The 14,007-nt window shown below is 55.5% G+C and overlaps 1 protein-coding gene across 4 annotated transcripts in view; it reads right to left on the bottom strand.

Moving 5' to 3' along the window:
* KIF17 (kinesin family member 17) overlaps positions 1-13,938 on the bottom strand; it is a 46,719-nt gene extending 32,781 nt beyond the window's left edge. For 3 of the 4 annotated variants that reach the window (XM_017506531.2, XM_017506522.2, XM_037730500.1), the window contains exons 1-5: positions 13,624-13,938; positions 11,689-11,835; positions 10,300-10,401; positions 6,663-6,852; positions 306-758 (exon numbers count right to left, since the gene is read on the bottom strand). In XM_017506531.2, the coding sequence (XP_017362020.1) occupies positions 306-758; positions 6,663-6,852; positions 10,300-10,401; positions 11,689-11,835; positions 13,624-13,854 (1,123 nt within the window). In that variant the 5' untranslated portion in view covers positions 13,855-13,938. The remainder of the gene's footprint in view (positions 1-305; positions 759-6,662; positions 6,853-10,299; positions 10,402-11,688; positions 11,836-13,623) is intronic. The other variant, XM_037730496.1, reaches the window with a different exon arrangement.
* Between the last annotated feature and the right edge of the window lie 69 nt (positions 13,939-14,007).

Genomic DNA, 14,007 nt, shown 5'->3' on the forward strand with positions numbered 1-14,007 from the left:
GGGGTGGAGGGGATGATGGATGAGCAGATCAGAGGCAGGAGTGGAGGACAGCCTGCAGCAGATGGGACAGGCCAGACAACTGCCCTCCTCCCAGGGCACTGACAAGCACATGCCGTCAATACTGCCACCACCCAGGGCCCTGCGATCACACTGGGCTGAGGGCCAGGAGGATGCTCCCACCATCTTTCAGATGGGAAGTCAGAGGCAAGAAGACAGAGGGGAGGAAGTTTTCTCCTGGGGACCCAGCCCCCCTGCCACTCCCCCCACGCCACTCCCCTCCCACCACTCCCCCCACGCGGTCCCACCTGACAGGCTGCTGGGACTCATCTGCTGCGTCAGGATGGCCTTGAGCTTCTTGATCTCCTCCTGGTACTCGCGAAGCAGTGCATCCTTGGGGTCCTCGTTGATGTGCGGCTTGTTCCTGATGTTTTTGGCCCGGTTGGCGTAGCGCAGCGTGCTGAGTGTCTCATCGTAATTGTTGTCCGCAGGCGACAGGCAGGCCACCATCAGCGTCTTGGTGTTGCCACCCAGTGAGTCCTGCAGCAGCCGTGTCAGCTTCGAGTCCCGGTAGGGGATGTGCTTACAGCGCCCGTCCACCAGCGCCGAGATGACGTTGCCCAGCGCCGACAGCGACAGGTTGATCTTGGTGGCCTCCTTGAGCCGCTCGCCAGTGGCCCCGGTCTTGGACTGCCGCTCGCTGCCCGCCAGGTCCACCAGGTTCAGCTTGCCCGCCCGGAGATGGTCCTTGCCCCACTCATCTGCGGACAGACCAAGCAGCGGGGTGAGGGCCTTGGTGAGCCCCATGTATCAAGGGCAATCAGCACCAGGCACGGGGTGCTCACCATCACCCACCGAGGGTTTCCCCTCAGCTGCAAGGAAGCCCCAGGAAGCGGGTGCTATTGTTTTATTATTTTTTGAGACAGAGTCTTGATCTGTCACCCAGGCTGGAGTGCGATGGCGCAATCTCCTGCCTCAGCCTCCCGAGTAGCTGGGATTACAGGCACCCGCCAGTACGCCCGGCTAATGTTTGTATTCTTAGTACAGGCAGGTTTCATATTACTCAGGCTGGTCTTGAACTCCTGACTTCAGGAGATCCACCCACCTCAGCCTCCCTAAGTGCTGAGATTACAGGTGTGAGCCACTGCACCCAGCCTGCAAGTGCTATCATTGTGCTCATCTTACAGATGGGTAGACTGAGGCTCAGAGAGGACATGGAACTTGCCCAAGGTCACACAGCTGCTAAGAGCTGTAGCCACCATCAGAACCCAGGGCAGGCTGCCTCCAGGAGAAGGGGCTGGAGCTGCAGACCATTCTGGGTGCAACAGGGCTCCTTCTGGCTGCCACAGCTGCTCTCAAAGGCTTCCTGCAAGGTCAAAGGTGGAGAAGGCAGGGGTGCAGCTGGACCACCAAGGAGTTATGTCCTTCGATGCAGAAAACATCTGCTTTGGAGACTCCCTGGCCCAGTTCCCAACCCAGTCCTGTCTTCTCCTTGCTGCGTGGCACTAGCAGGGCCACCTACCTCTGGAGTCTCAATTCCCCACATCAACAAAATCTGACTAACAATGGCTCCCCATTAGGGTCTGTTTGTGCGACACAGCAGCAGATGTGAGAAGCCACGTTTGCTCTTTTCCACTTGCCAGCATCATCAGCTCACAAAGCCGCTGCCTCTGTGCTGACGTGCAGGGCTGTGCAGAGCTCCGCAGAGATGCTTTGAAGACAAAACAGGATGGAGCTGACGGTCCCCCCCATCCGTCTCTCGCCTGAGTCACTGCATGGCTGAAAGACAGATCGAGGCCTTGCCTTTTCCTACACGTGAGCTAATGTCGGCTGGGGCTGGTGAGGAAGCCTCTGAGTCTATCACTGGATGTGCTCTTGCACAAACCCTGATGTGACTCTTCTTTGTAACTTCTGAGCATGTCAGGTGTGATTCTGCAGGTGCCAACTCTTCACCACCTATATGTAAACTGCGAACTGAAATACGGACAGAACCACTTCTGGGTATAGACCTCAGTCTACGATTCTCAGTAGGACTTCTCTTTTTTTCCTTTGAGACAGGGTCTCACTCTGTCGCCCACGCTGGAGCGCAGTGGTGCGAACCTAGCTCACTAGAGCCTCGAACTCCTGGCTCAGAAAATCCTCCCGCTTCAGTCTCCTGAGTAGCTGGGACCACAGGCATACATCACCATGCCCAGCTAATATTTTTTTTTTTAGAGATGGGGTGGCCCTATGTTGCCCAGGCTGGTCTCGAACTCCTGGCCTCAAGTGATCCTCCCACCTTGGCCTCGCAAAGTGCTGGGATTACAGGCCTGAGCCACTGTGCCCAGCCCAATTGATTTTTCTTTAGTTGACAGGTTGGTGCTCTGGAGAAGTAAAGCAAACGGACGGCGTATTCACACAGGGGCTCTGCTGGGCCGGCACACGGCGGGTGTTCATTTCCCCTGAGAACAAACCCCGCTTCTGCAGCGACTGCAGCTGTCCTGGCTGGGCAGCCCTGGGCATCAAGGATGGCAGGGGAGCCAGGCACGGGTTGGTAGCATTGGCTCAGAAGACCAGGTTTTTTTCTTTTGGCTTGTTTTTGAGATGGAGTCTCACTCTGTCGCCCAGACTGGAATGGCGCCATCTCGGCTCACTGCAGCCTCTGCCTCTGGGGTTCAAGTGATTCTCCTGCCTGAGCCTTCTGGGTGGCTGGGATTACAGGCAGACGCCACCACACCCAGCTGGTTCTTTACGCTATTAGAAAAACAACAGGCTGGCAAGGTGGCTCATACCTGTAATCCCGGCATTTTGGGAGGCCAAGGTGGGTGGATCACCTGAGATCAGGAGTTCAAGACCAGCCTGGCCAACATGGTGAAACCCCATCTTTACTAAAAATACAAAAATTAGCTGGGCGTGGTGGCACATGCCTGTAATCCCAGCTACTCGAAAGACTGAGGCACGAGAATTGCTTGAACCCAGGATGCAGAGGTTGCAGTGAGCCGAGGTCATACCACTGCACTTCAGCCTGGGCGACAGAGCGAGACTCTGTCTCAAAAACAACAAAAACAAAAGGCCAGGGGCAGTGGCCCACACCCATAATCCCAGCACTTTGGGAGACGGGCGAATTGCTTAATCCCAGGAGTTCAAGACCAGCCTGGGCAACATGGCGAAACTCCATTTGTACAAAAGAACACAAAAATTAGCCAGGTGTGGTGGTGCATGCCTGTGGTCTCAGCTACTTCAAAGGCTGAGGTGGGAGGATCAACCAAGCCTGCAGTGGAGGTTAAGGCTGCAGTGAGCTGTGATCACGCCACTGCACTCTAGCCTGGGCAACAGAATAAAACCCTTTAAAAAAAAAAAAAAAAAAAAAAAAAACCCACCAAAAACAGCTGGGTGTTTGGTGTCGTGTGCCTGTGGTCCCAGCCACTCAGGAAGCTGAGGCAGGAGGGATGCTTGAGCCAGAAGTTCAAGGCTGCAGTGAGCTATGATTGCACCACCGCACTCCAGCCTAGGTGGCAGAGTGAGACACTGTCTCTAAGAAAAGGACTGGAAGGAACTTGGAGTCGCCCATTTGGGAAGCTCTGTGCAGCACGGACCAGGGGCCTTAGCTGCATTTCTCATCTTTGCTCTAGGACCCATTCCAGGGAACCGAGTCTGAGGAGATGACTCTCAGACGAGAGAAAGGTTTGTGCACACGGATGTCCATCATGGCATGACTTCCGGCACTGGGAAACTGGGAACCACTGGTTGCAGACTGGTTGGAAAAGGGCAGGATCCAAGCCACCACACATGGTCATGAAGACACGATGACAGTAAAGCAGAAATGCTCAGTGACGGCAAGGGACATGAAACCGGGGGAAACCTACATGGCATAAGATTTCAGTTGTGTTTGAAACTTTCAAAGGAAAAAAAAGGATCAAAAGAAAATATGGGCTGCGTACAATGGCTCACGCCTGTAATCCCAGCAGTTTGGAAGGCGGAGGTGGATTGCTTGAGTCCAGGAGTTCGAGACCAGCCTGGGCAACACGGCAAAGCCCTGTCTCTACAAAACAGAAAAGTTACCTGGGTGTGGTGGTGCGTGACTGTAGTTCCAAGCTACTCGGGAGGCTGAGGTGAAAGGGTTGGTTGAGTCTGGGAGGCCGAGGTTGCAGTGATCTGAGATTGTACCACTGCACTCCAGCCTGGGCAACAGAGCAAGGCAGTGCCTTATAAATAAATAAATACAAATTATTTATATTACATACGTACACACGTTGGTTTGTTTTTTTTTTTTTAAAGGCCAGGCGCAGTGGCTCACACTTGTAATCCCAGCACTTGGGGAGGCCGAGGCAGATGGATCACTTGAAGCCAGGAGTTTGAGACCAGCCTGGCCAACATTTTTAGCAGAGACCAAACCTTGTCTCTACTAAAAATACAAAAATTAGCTTAGTGTGGTGGCGCATGTCTGTGATTCCCAGCTGCTCACAAGGCTAAGGAAAGAGAATCACTCGAACCTGAGAGGTGGAGGTTGTAATGAGCCGAGATTGTGCCACTGCACTCCAGCCTGGGCAACAGAGCTGTCTTAAAAAAAAAAAAAAAAAAAAAAAAAAAACAGTGTGTGGATATATGTAATAAACTATATTATAAATAAGAATAATTATATAAATATAATGCTTAAATGTTAGCAGTGTTTAGATGTCAGAACCATGAGCAACTGTTCCCTACCACTCTCTACTTTCTTCCATCGTCATTGAGCTTGCATTATTATTATGATTTTTTTTTTGAGATAGAGTCTCGCTCTGTAGCCCAGGCTGGAGCGCAGTGGCACGATCTTGGCTCTCTGCAACCTGCGCCTCCTGGGTCCCAGTTCAAGCAATTCTCCTACCTCAGCTTCCCAAGTAGCTGGGATTACAGGCACGAGCCACCATGCCCAGCTAATTTTTGTATTTTTTAGTAGAGATGGGGTTTCACCATGTTGGCCAGTCTGGTCTTGAACTCCTGACTTCGTGATCTGCCTGCCTTGGCCTCCCAAAGTGCTGAGATTATAGGCATGAGCCACTGCGCCCGGCCGAGCTTGCATTATTTTATAAAGTGAATGTGCAGCCAGCCTGCCTCATCCTTCAGACCCTCTTGCAAAGACCAAGAGGTGCCCACCAAACCCACTCCCTCCTCCTCCCTCCTGATCTGTCCTCAGTTGCCCTGGTCTCTGCCCCTCCCCAAGCTGCAGCACTGAGGCTGTGACCACACTGTCCCACCCCTCCCCATCAGTACCCCCAGGACACTCAGAGTGATGGCCTCATACCCAAGCAAGCATTAGGGCTTGGCCCAAAGCCAGGTCATCACACCAGCTGGGCAGTGTGTCCAAGAGGTTCCATCTACCCAGGCTTTGACCCTGGGTGGTGCAGTGGTGTGATCTCAGATCACTGCAACCTCGGTCTCCCGGGCTCAAACAATCCTGTCACCTCAGCCTCCTGAATAGCTGGGACTACAGGCATGCGCCATCACACCCAGCTAATTCCTGACCCTGATCCCTGGGTCAGAGATCTCTCCGGAATTCTGTTCCCAGTTGGGCTGAGGCCACCTCCTGCTCCACTGCTCTCTGGAGTTCTAGTCATGACGGACCACAACGTGGAGGCAGCTGCAGTATTCCTGGGAAAACCCAGATATCAGGGAGACCCGGGTTCAAATCCCAGCTCCACCAATTAGCAGTGGTGAGACAATTGCTTGAACAAGCAATCACTTTGCCTCTCAGAGCCTCTGTTTCCTCATCTATAAAATGAGGATTCTAGTGCCTGTCTCTGACTGTCATGGGATTTAAATGGAATGAAGGGTATAAAGGGTTTGACACTGCAGATGGCCAATAGGGGCCCCAAAATAAACTTGGGTTTCTTTCCTTCCTCTTCTCTTTCTCAGCAGCTCTTCCGGAAAAAAAATAATATTGAGATGACTGAGGAGCAGAGAATGTTAGAGAGAGAGGAGAATCCACGAGGTCTGTGTGATACACACTCTGGAGGAAGAACCCAGGATGGAAGCCAGGCTCTGACACTAGTTCCTAGTTGGATGACCTCGATTTCTTCATCTGTAAAATGGGGATGATTCAGTATCTACCTCATGGGAGTGCTGTAGGAGTAAGTATTGCAGGAGTAATGCATTGTCGGGCACACTGGCGGGGCGCGCTGGCTCACACCTGTAATCCGAGCACTTTGGGAGGCCAAGGTGGGAGGATCGCTTGAGCTCAGTTCAAGATGAACCTGGGCAACATAGCAAGACCCTATTTCTACAAAAAATCAGCCGGGCATGGTGGTGTGCCTGTAGTCCCAGCTGCTCAGGAGGCTGAAGTGGGAGGATCACCCAATCCTGGGAGGCAGAGGTTGCAGTGAGCCAAGATCACCACTGCACTCCAGCCCGGGTGACAGAGTGAGACCTTGTCTCAAAAATAAATAAATAAAAAAAACTGGTCTGGCACACAGTAGGCACTCAGTGTTGGCTACCAGTGTTCCATTGTTGCTGCTGTGTATCCTGGGAGCTCGGGTCCCAGAATCCCAAGGACCCTCTTGGCTTTCCTCTAGGCAGTTAGAGCGTCTCTACCCACTTTCCAGGGGGGCTCTCGCGGCCCTGAGAGGTGGCGTGCCTTGGCTAGTGGGAGTGAAAGTATGGCTGGGTCATCTGTCCACGCCCTATCCACCCCCCGCAGCGGCCTCACGTACCCAAGGCAGAGATCTCGATGTTGATGGTGAAGATGGAGTGGGAGCGTGAGGAATCCTTGTTCATCAGCGTGTAGCCGACAGAGCGGTTCTTCCAGCCGGCCTCCATGATGCGCTCGCACTGGGCCACGCTGTGCACCGTGTGCATGGACAGCCCCTTCACGTACACACCCTTCTCCGGGTGCTCCTTCAGCTGAGGGAAGAGCAATTGGTGAGGGGTGGAACCTCCAGCCTCCAAGGGTTCGGGCTAGGGATAGTCAAGGAACCAGAGAGAAGGGCCCCATCCAGACTGCCCTTGCCCTCCTGCAGTGCAGGCCAGCACCTCATGCGCCTGTCACAGGGAGGGGTGCGTTCCAGGCCTCACCAACCTCAAACCTACCCCTGCCTCCTACTTGCTGTGGGACCTTCAGCCAGTGACAACCTAAGCCTCAGTTTCCACATCTCCAAAATGGGCATGAGACAGCTACCTCATAGGGATATGGTGAGGAATCCGTAAAATAAGGCACATACAATGCTTAGCATGGTGCCCAGCACCTAAGTGCCCATAGATGCCAGCCACTGTCTGTGCTGTTGTCGTGAGTGCTATGATCACAAAGGCAGTTTTCTGTTTGGGAGCTTCAGATCTCAGGGGCTGACCCTGTCATCGCCCACGGGCCCTGAGCACCATCTCCCTTCACCCTGATGACAGGGCTCCAGATCCCCTCTGCCTCGGCTCTAGAACCACGGGAATGTCCCCAAACCCTCAGATCACAGGTGAACGGCCACTCGTTGCCCAGAACGCCTGCAGGCTCGCAGCTCAGAGGCCCCCAGCCCTCAGGGCAGTGGCAGCAGTAAATTAATTTATCTGATGGCTCCCTGCTGGCTTTCCAGCCAGCCAAGTCACTTAGTTGCTGACACAGAGCTGTGAAACGCAGTATTTTTCAAGTGTGAGAGGAAATAAAACCACTCTGTCACAAGAGCAGAATGAATGAGGACAAAGGAATTTGTCTGCCAAGTGGCCCTGCAGGTTGGAGCCACCCGAGGCTCAGCTGCGGGCAGCTTTGTGGGGGTTCCAGGTGGGCTCAGGCCCCTGCTGTGGGAGGGGCGTGGGTGGGGGTCAGGGGACAGGCACAGGCTGGTCCTATCTGCTCAAGCATGGAGAAACAGCCAAGCCCCACCAACGGACTGGGCTTCATGAAACAGATGAGCAACTGACGCCCAGAAAGGGGAGGCGACTTGCTGAAGGTCACAGCTGTTAGTAGGGTCACAGCTGATGGAAGTCTCCAGGGCAGGGTAAGAGAGAGGCGGGAGCATCCTGCAGTGACTGAAGCTTGAGATGACAGAGGGCGGGTCTTGGCCCAGGCTAAAGGTAAGGAGGGAGCCCAGAGGATGGAGGGCGTGTGGCCCGGGGGCACCCTGCACGGCTGCTCCAGGTGGAAACCCATTCTCAGGCTTGCTGATTGGGGAGGTTCATTTGTCTTTCTAGGCCTCAATTTTCTCTTCTGTAAAATGGGGATGATAACTCCTATTTCTACAAGATTATTATGACTATTGGGAAGAGAACAGATCTAAAGAAAAGTTCTGTGGGTACTTAGTGGGGGCTCGGTGAACAGAGGTCACAAAGAGGACGAAGTCGCTGTCTGAGGCCTGAGCAATCCAGGACACAAACCCTGACCCAAGGGGACTCCTGCCATGATATTTTCAGGCCCAGGAAGGCTCCCTGTTCCCAACCTTGTGATGGCCTCAGGGGTCCTCCCCCCACCTCGTTCCCAACCCCACTCCACCCCTGATGCCTGGGGAGGTGCTGAGTGACAGCCCCCAGCTGCGCACCAGGCTCCTTGGTAACTGCTCATCTCTGCTGCAGAGGCCAGAACCAGGTCACCATGGCAACCAGCTGGGATGCGGCAAGGATGAGACAGGGGCACATGGCAGGAACGTGTCCGTGGCTGCCATGGGGAGGGGAGCCTTTGACACTTTGCCCAGACATGGGTAGGGAGAACCCACTGGAGAGACCCCCTCAGGGGTCACCAGATCAGGGTGACAGTAGTTTATAGTGGCTGGGGGAGTGGTGGAACTCTGCTTCTCCAAACTGCTTGCTGCCCTGAGGTGATGTAATAACCTCTGATTATAACCACCATCAGGCCCAGCGTTAAACATGGGTTAACAGAGTGTGTTATGGAGTCCCCGGATTCAAATCCCAACTTTACTCTTTTTTTCTTTTTTGAGACGAAGCCTCGCTCTGTCTCCCAGGCTAGAGTGCAGTGGTGTGATCTTGGCTCACCGCAACCTCCGCCTCCCGGGTTCAAGCAATTCTCTGCCTCAGCCTCCTGAGTAGTTGGGATTACAGGAGCCTGCCACCATGCCCACCTAATTCTTATATTTTAGTAGAGATGGGGTTTCACCATGTTAGCCAGGCTGCTCTTGAATTCCTGCCCTCGTGATCCTCCCACCTCAGCCTCCCAAGTGCTGGGATTACAGGCGTGAGCTACTGCGCCTGGCCCATCTTCATGCTTTACTGACTGTGTGTTCTTGGGCTGGTCTTACTTAAGCACATAGAGCCTCGGTTTCCTCATCTGTGATAAAGGATAAAAACGGTGCCTCCTCCTGGGGCGGCCAGGGGGTTTACATGAGAGCCATCTGCACATCCTCCACGAGGGAGCATGTCAAAAGCCCAGTGACCCCAGAGAGTTTCAGGGAGCGCATCTGTCACTGCAGCCCCCAAGGCACCTGGCCCAATAGGCCTGAGGCCCGTGGCTAAGCTGCACCGAGTGCCCATGGCTGCCAGCCTTAGCCCCTCTAGGCCCGGGTTACTGAGGCCTTTCTAGGGTCCAGGGCAGTGAGGAAGGGAAGGAGGGCTCCCTGCTGCTCCAGTGCAGGCTAGCGGAAGGCTCGCAGGGGGCCAGGGGGCCCTAACCCCACAGCCTGGCCTTCTGGGGCTGTCATGTGGGAGCAACACCCTCTGCTGCCTCCTGTCTCTGCTTCCCTGTCTGGGGGCTCAGCTATGATTCAGCTACACCAGGAGAGAGAAGGCAATAGAGAAACTCCAGGTGGGAGGTTGGAGGATCCTGCATGAAAAACACCAAGCGGCTGGATGCCTGTGGTCGTGCCTGCCTGTAGTCCCAGCTACTGGGGCGGGAAGGGGGCTGAGGCGGAAGACTCAAGGCCAGGAGTTTGAGGCCAGCCAGGGCAACAAAGTGAGACCTCGTCTCCAAAAAATATATACATTGTTTTAAGACGGAGTCTCGCTGCATTGCCCAGGCTGGAGTGCAGTAGCACAATCTCAGCTTAGTGCAGCCTCTACCTCCTGGGCTCAAGTGATTCTCCTGCCTCAGCCTCCCCCAGGGACTACAGGCGTGCACCACCACGCCCAGATAGTTTTTGTATTTTTAGTAGAGATGGGGTTTCACCATGTTGGCCAGGCTAGTCTCAAACTCCTGACCTCAAGTGATCCACCCGCCTCAGCCTCCCGAAGTGTAGGATTACAGTGTGAGCCACCATGCCCGGCCTTAAAAAATTCTTTTTCATTAAAAAAAAAAAGTCCTGACTCTAGTCTCCCAGTGCCGGCACCCTCAAGACACCTTCCCGTATTTCTGAGGGAGCAGCACCCAATGCCAACCTCCCCGCTTCCAGCCCCACCTGCCCACACTGGGTCTGCACCCACCTCCAGCCTCTGCTTGGTATCAGCCCCCAGGAGGTCCCGGACATCTTCATTGTAGATCTCCAGGTAGGAGGCCCGGACCAGGAACTTGGTGTTCTCTGCACACTGCAGGGAGTACACAGAAACAGACATCAGAGCTCTGAGGCGACCTGCTGCCAGGCCTGACACTGGGACCTGTCCCTCTGCCGCCAGGATATCATGGGAGAAGAAGGGAAGTCAGGGCCAGAGGAGTCCCCAATCCCACCTGCCCTGCTGGCCCTCCTAGCAAGCTCAATCCTCGTCTCCAGCCTGGTGGGTGCTCAGGCCTCTTTGAGTTGCATAATCCTCATACTGCTCGCTAATGCTTTGTCTAGAATCCTCATGGGAAAGGAAACAGAGGCCTCCGCGTTATTCAGGTAAAGAGGAAAAAAAAAAAAACCCTGGTCAGCCTGGTGGCTCACACCTGTAATCCCAGCACTTTGGGAGGCCGAGGCAGGCAAATCACTTGAGGCCAGGAGTTCAAGACCAGTCTGGCCAACATGGTGAAACTGTCTCTACTAAAAGTACAAAAATTAGCCAGGTATGGTGCTGGGCACCTGTAATTTCAGCTACTTGGGAGGCTGGGGCAGGAGAATCGCTTGAATCTGGGAGGCAGAGGTTGTAGTGAGCCAAGACCACACCATTACAGTCCAGCCTGGGTGACAGAACAAGACTCTGTCTCAAAAAACCTGAGGCCACAGGGAAGGCCTGGGGTAAGCACCGGCTCTGGGCTGGTCCCTGGCAGCTCTCCGAGGCCTTACATGTTGCTGTGGCCACCATGATGAGTCCCGGGAGCGGCACAGTGGGCTCTGCAGCTGCCCAGGGTCACTTTCCCCACTCCACCATTCCCTGTGCACTGCCGAAGATGGTCAACAGGCAACTCTCACCTGCAGCCTGGATGCTGGGATGAATTCAGAGTCCAGTCTCATCTTGGCCCATAAAGGCTCAGAGTCTCAACCTCCCTCTCTCAAAAATGGGGCTACCAGCTACCTACTGGGTCAGGCTAGAGATTCAGTGAGGTAAGGATGCCAAGGGCTTTGCACACGACTTGGTCCATAACAATTGCTCAATAAAGAGGGGAAGCTGTGATTGTTACAACCCCTTCCCCCCACCGCCGTGCATAGGGTCAGCAGAACCACAGGAAATGCTGAACTAAGGGTCAGAACCCAACAATGATGGAAGAAAAGCATGGACAGAATTTTCTCTGTTTTAAGTGTTTTCCCCCCACCTTTTCAGAACCTGGGGCCTTCTCTGCTGATGTGCGTGGGGTCAGGCCAGGCTCCGATCACTTCCCGTGTCCCTGCCACCCGTCAGAAGTGCTCTGGGGCCCAGCTGCAGCTCTGGCCCTGCCCCTGCCCTCCGTGAAGCCCACACCTGGACACTCTCGAACACGTGCTCGAAGGCCCTGGGGATGATGCCTCTCTGGGAGGGCGGGTCCAGCAGGCCCTGCATGGTGAAGGACTTCCCGCTGCCTGTCTGACCGTAGGCAAAGATGGTGCCATTGTAGCCCTCAGTGACGCCCTGCATGGGAGGAAGACAGGACCCCGTGCTCAGCAGACCAGGCACAGCAGGGCTCGGGCAGGGCCCCCTAACTCACCAACTCGGAGCCCTCCCTGGTCCCCCCACCAACAATGGCACTGGAGTGTGGACATAAACAAGGCCCAGCTCTGTCTCAAGGAGTTGACTGTCTGGTGGGGTAGGAGCTGTCCTTGTCCCCTGTGCTGTGGGCATGGCCCCCTGGGCCCACATCCATCTCCACCTTTACTGACTGTGCACCCTTGGGGTGGCCTCACTGAGGCACATTGATAAGATGATAAGAACACCACCTTAGGCCGAGCACGGTGGCTCATGCCTGTAATCCCAGCACTTTGGGAGACCTGAGCTGAGGGGTTTGAGACCAGCCTGGACAACATGGTAAAACCCTGTCTCTACAAAAAATACAAAAAATTAGCTGGGCATGGTGATGTGCACCTGTAGTCCCAGCTACTCAGGGGGCTGAGGCAGGAGAATTGCTTGAGCCCAGGAGGTGGAGGTTGCAGTGAGCCGAGATCATGCCATTGCACTCCAGCCTGGGTGAGAATGAAACTCTGACTCAAAAAACAAACCAAAAACTCCGACACCTTAAAGGGTAAGACTGGCACCTCCTATGAGGCTCCTGCAGGGTATGAATGGGGTTATTTTGTGCATTGGCACAGGAAGTGCCGCCACACACAGGTGCTCCATCTGCCTACAGTGCAGGGAGCCGGACCGCACAGGTGACTCTCATGGCAGGCTACGGGGCGAGGCACACAGCCACAGGAGTCCAGGCAGCAAGCAGGGAGGGGAAGTGCAAAGACGGGAAAACAGAACAGTGTGGAAAGAATGAAGCACAGCTTTCCAGGTGGCAAAGACAGGGAGAACTGGAAGCTGGGAGTGGGGCTCATACTTTGCCAGGTGACAGACGAGGGAGGCATTCCAGGCTGAGAGGATAGCTTAAATAAAGCCACACAGGTGAGGTGTGGAGAGCAGGAGGGACGGGGAGTGGTGGAAGATGAGGCCTGGAGGGAAGAAAAGAGGCAAACCTGGTGCCGTTTCCAGTCACTCTTCATTCATCGCTGTTTCTACCCATTGGACAGGGCCTGACCATGCTCAGTCTAGGGACAAAGTGGTGAACGAGGCGGACACAGTCCCTGCCCTTGCAGAGCTCACGAGCTCCCAAAGTCTAGAACTTAGTATGGGCTTGGGTGGGTCCTGTGTGGGCAGATCGGCCTAGAGAACTGAGACCCCCAAAGGCCCACATGGCATCTATGCCCAGTTTCACTGCAAAGACCCACGCTGTAACCCAAACAGGGCTGGGTGTGCCCCAACCTGCCAGTGAGGGAAGATGAAAAGTCACCATTCAGCAGGACGTGGTGTTTCATGCCTGTAATCCCAGCACTTTGGGAGGCCAAGACGGGTGGACCACTTGAGGTTAGGAGTTTGAGACCAGACTGGCCAACATGGTGAAACGCCGTCTCTACTAAAAATACAAAAATTAGCCGGGCGTGATGGCACACGTCTGTAATCCCAGCTGCTTGGGAGGCTGAGGCACAAGAATCGCTTGTACCCAGGAGGCGGTGGCGCTGGGGACAGTGCAGACCCGGAGGCGACACTAGATGCAGGCTCGGGTGTGTCCCGCCTGGACAAAAGCCTCCGGACCCACCTATTGCTGCCAGCCCGTGCCCCTCGAGGGCCTTTCCGCCCAGCTGGGGAGGCAGCACCGCCCGCTAGGGACCCTCGGGGAGGCCCGATGCCCTGCCGTCTGGAGGGCGGCCTGCTGGGCGCCCTCACCTCCACCAGCGGGTAGGCGATCTCGTTGTAGATCTGCTCGGTGACGTGGTCCACGTGGTAGGCGCCGTCGAAGGTGAACTGCTTGGGCGGCTCGTCGGCGGCGCGCGGGTTCTGGATGCAGCACTGGCCGCGCGCGCAGTCCACAGCCACCACCGGCTGGCAGCGCAGCTCCCGCTCCCGCTGGTTCATGGGGCGGCAGCGCACGACCACCTTCACCGCCTCGGAGGCCATGGCGCCGCGCCCGGAAGCCCCCGGGCCAGAGCCGACCCCCGCCCCGCCGGGGACCCCGGACCGCCCGGGCCAAGGGGCGGGGCCAGCGCCGGCCACCGGGGCCGGAGCCTTGCGGCGGGGGCGGGGCCACGGCGGGGGGCGGGGACTCCTCGG

Source organism: Cebus imitator, unplaced genomic scaffold, assembly GCF_001604975.1.
Source record: "Cebus imitator isolate Cc_AM_T3 unplaced genomic scaffold, Cebus_imitator-1.0 Scaffold15, whole genome shotgun sequence".
Classification (NCBI taxonomy): domain Eukaryota; kingdom Metazoa; phylum Chordata; class Mammalia; order Primates; family Cebidae; genus Cebus; species Cebus imitator.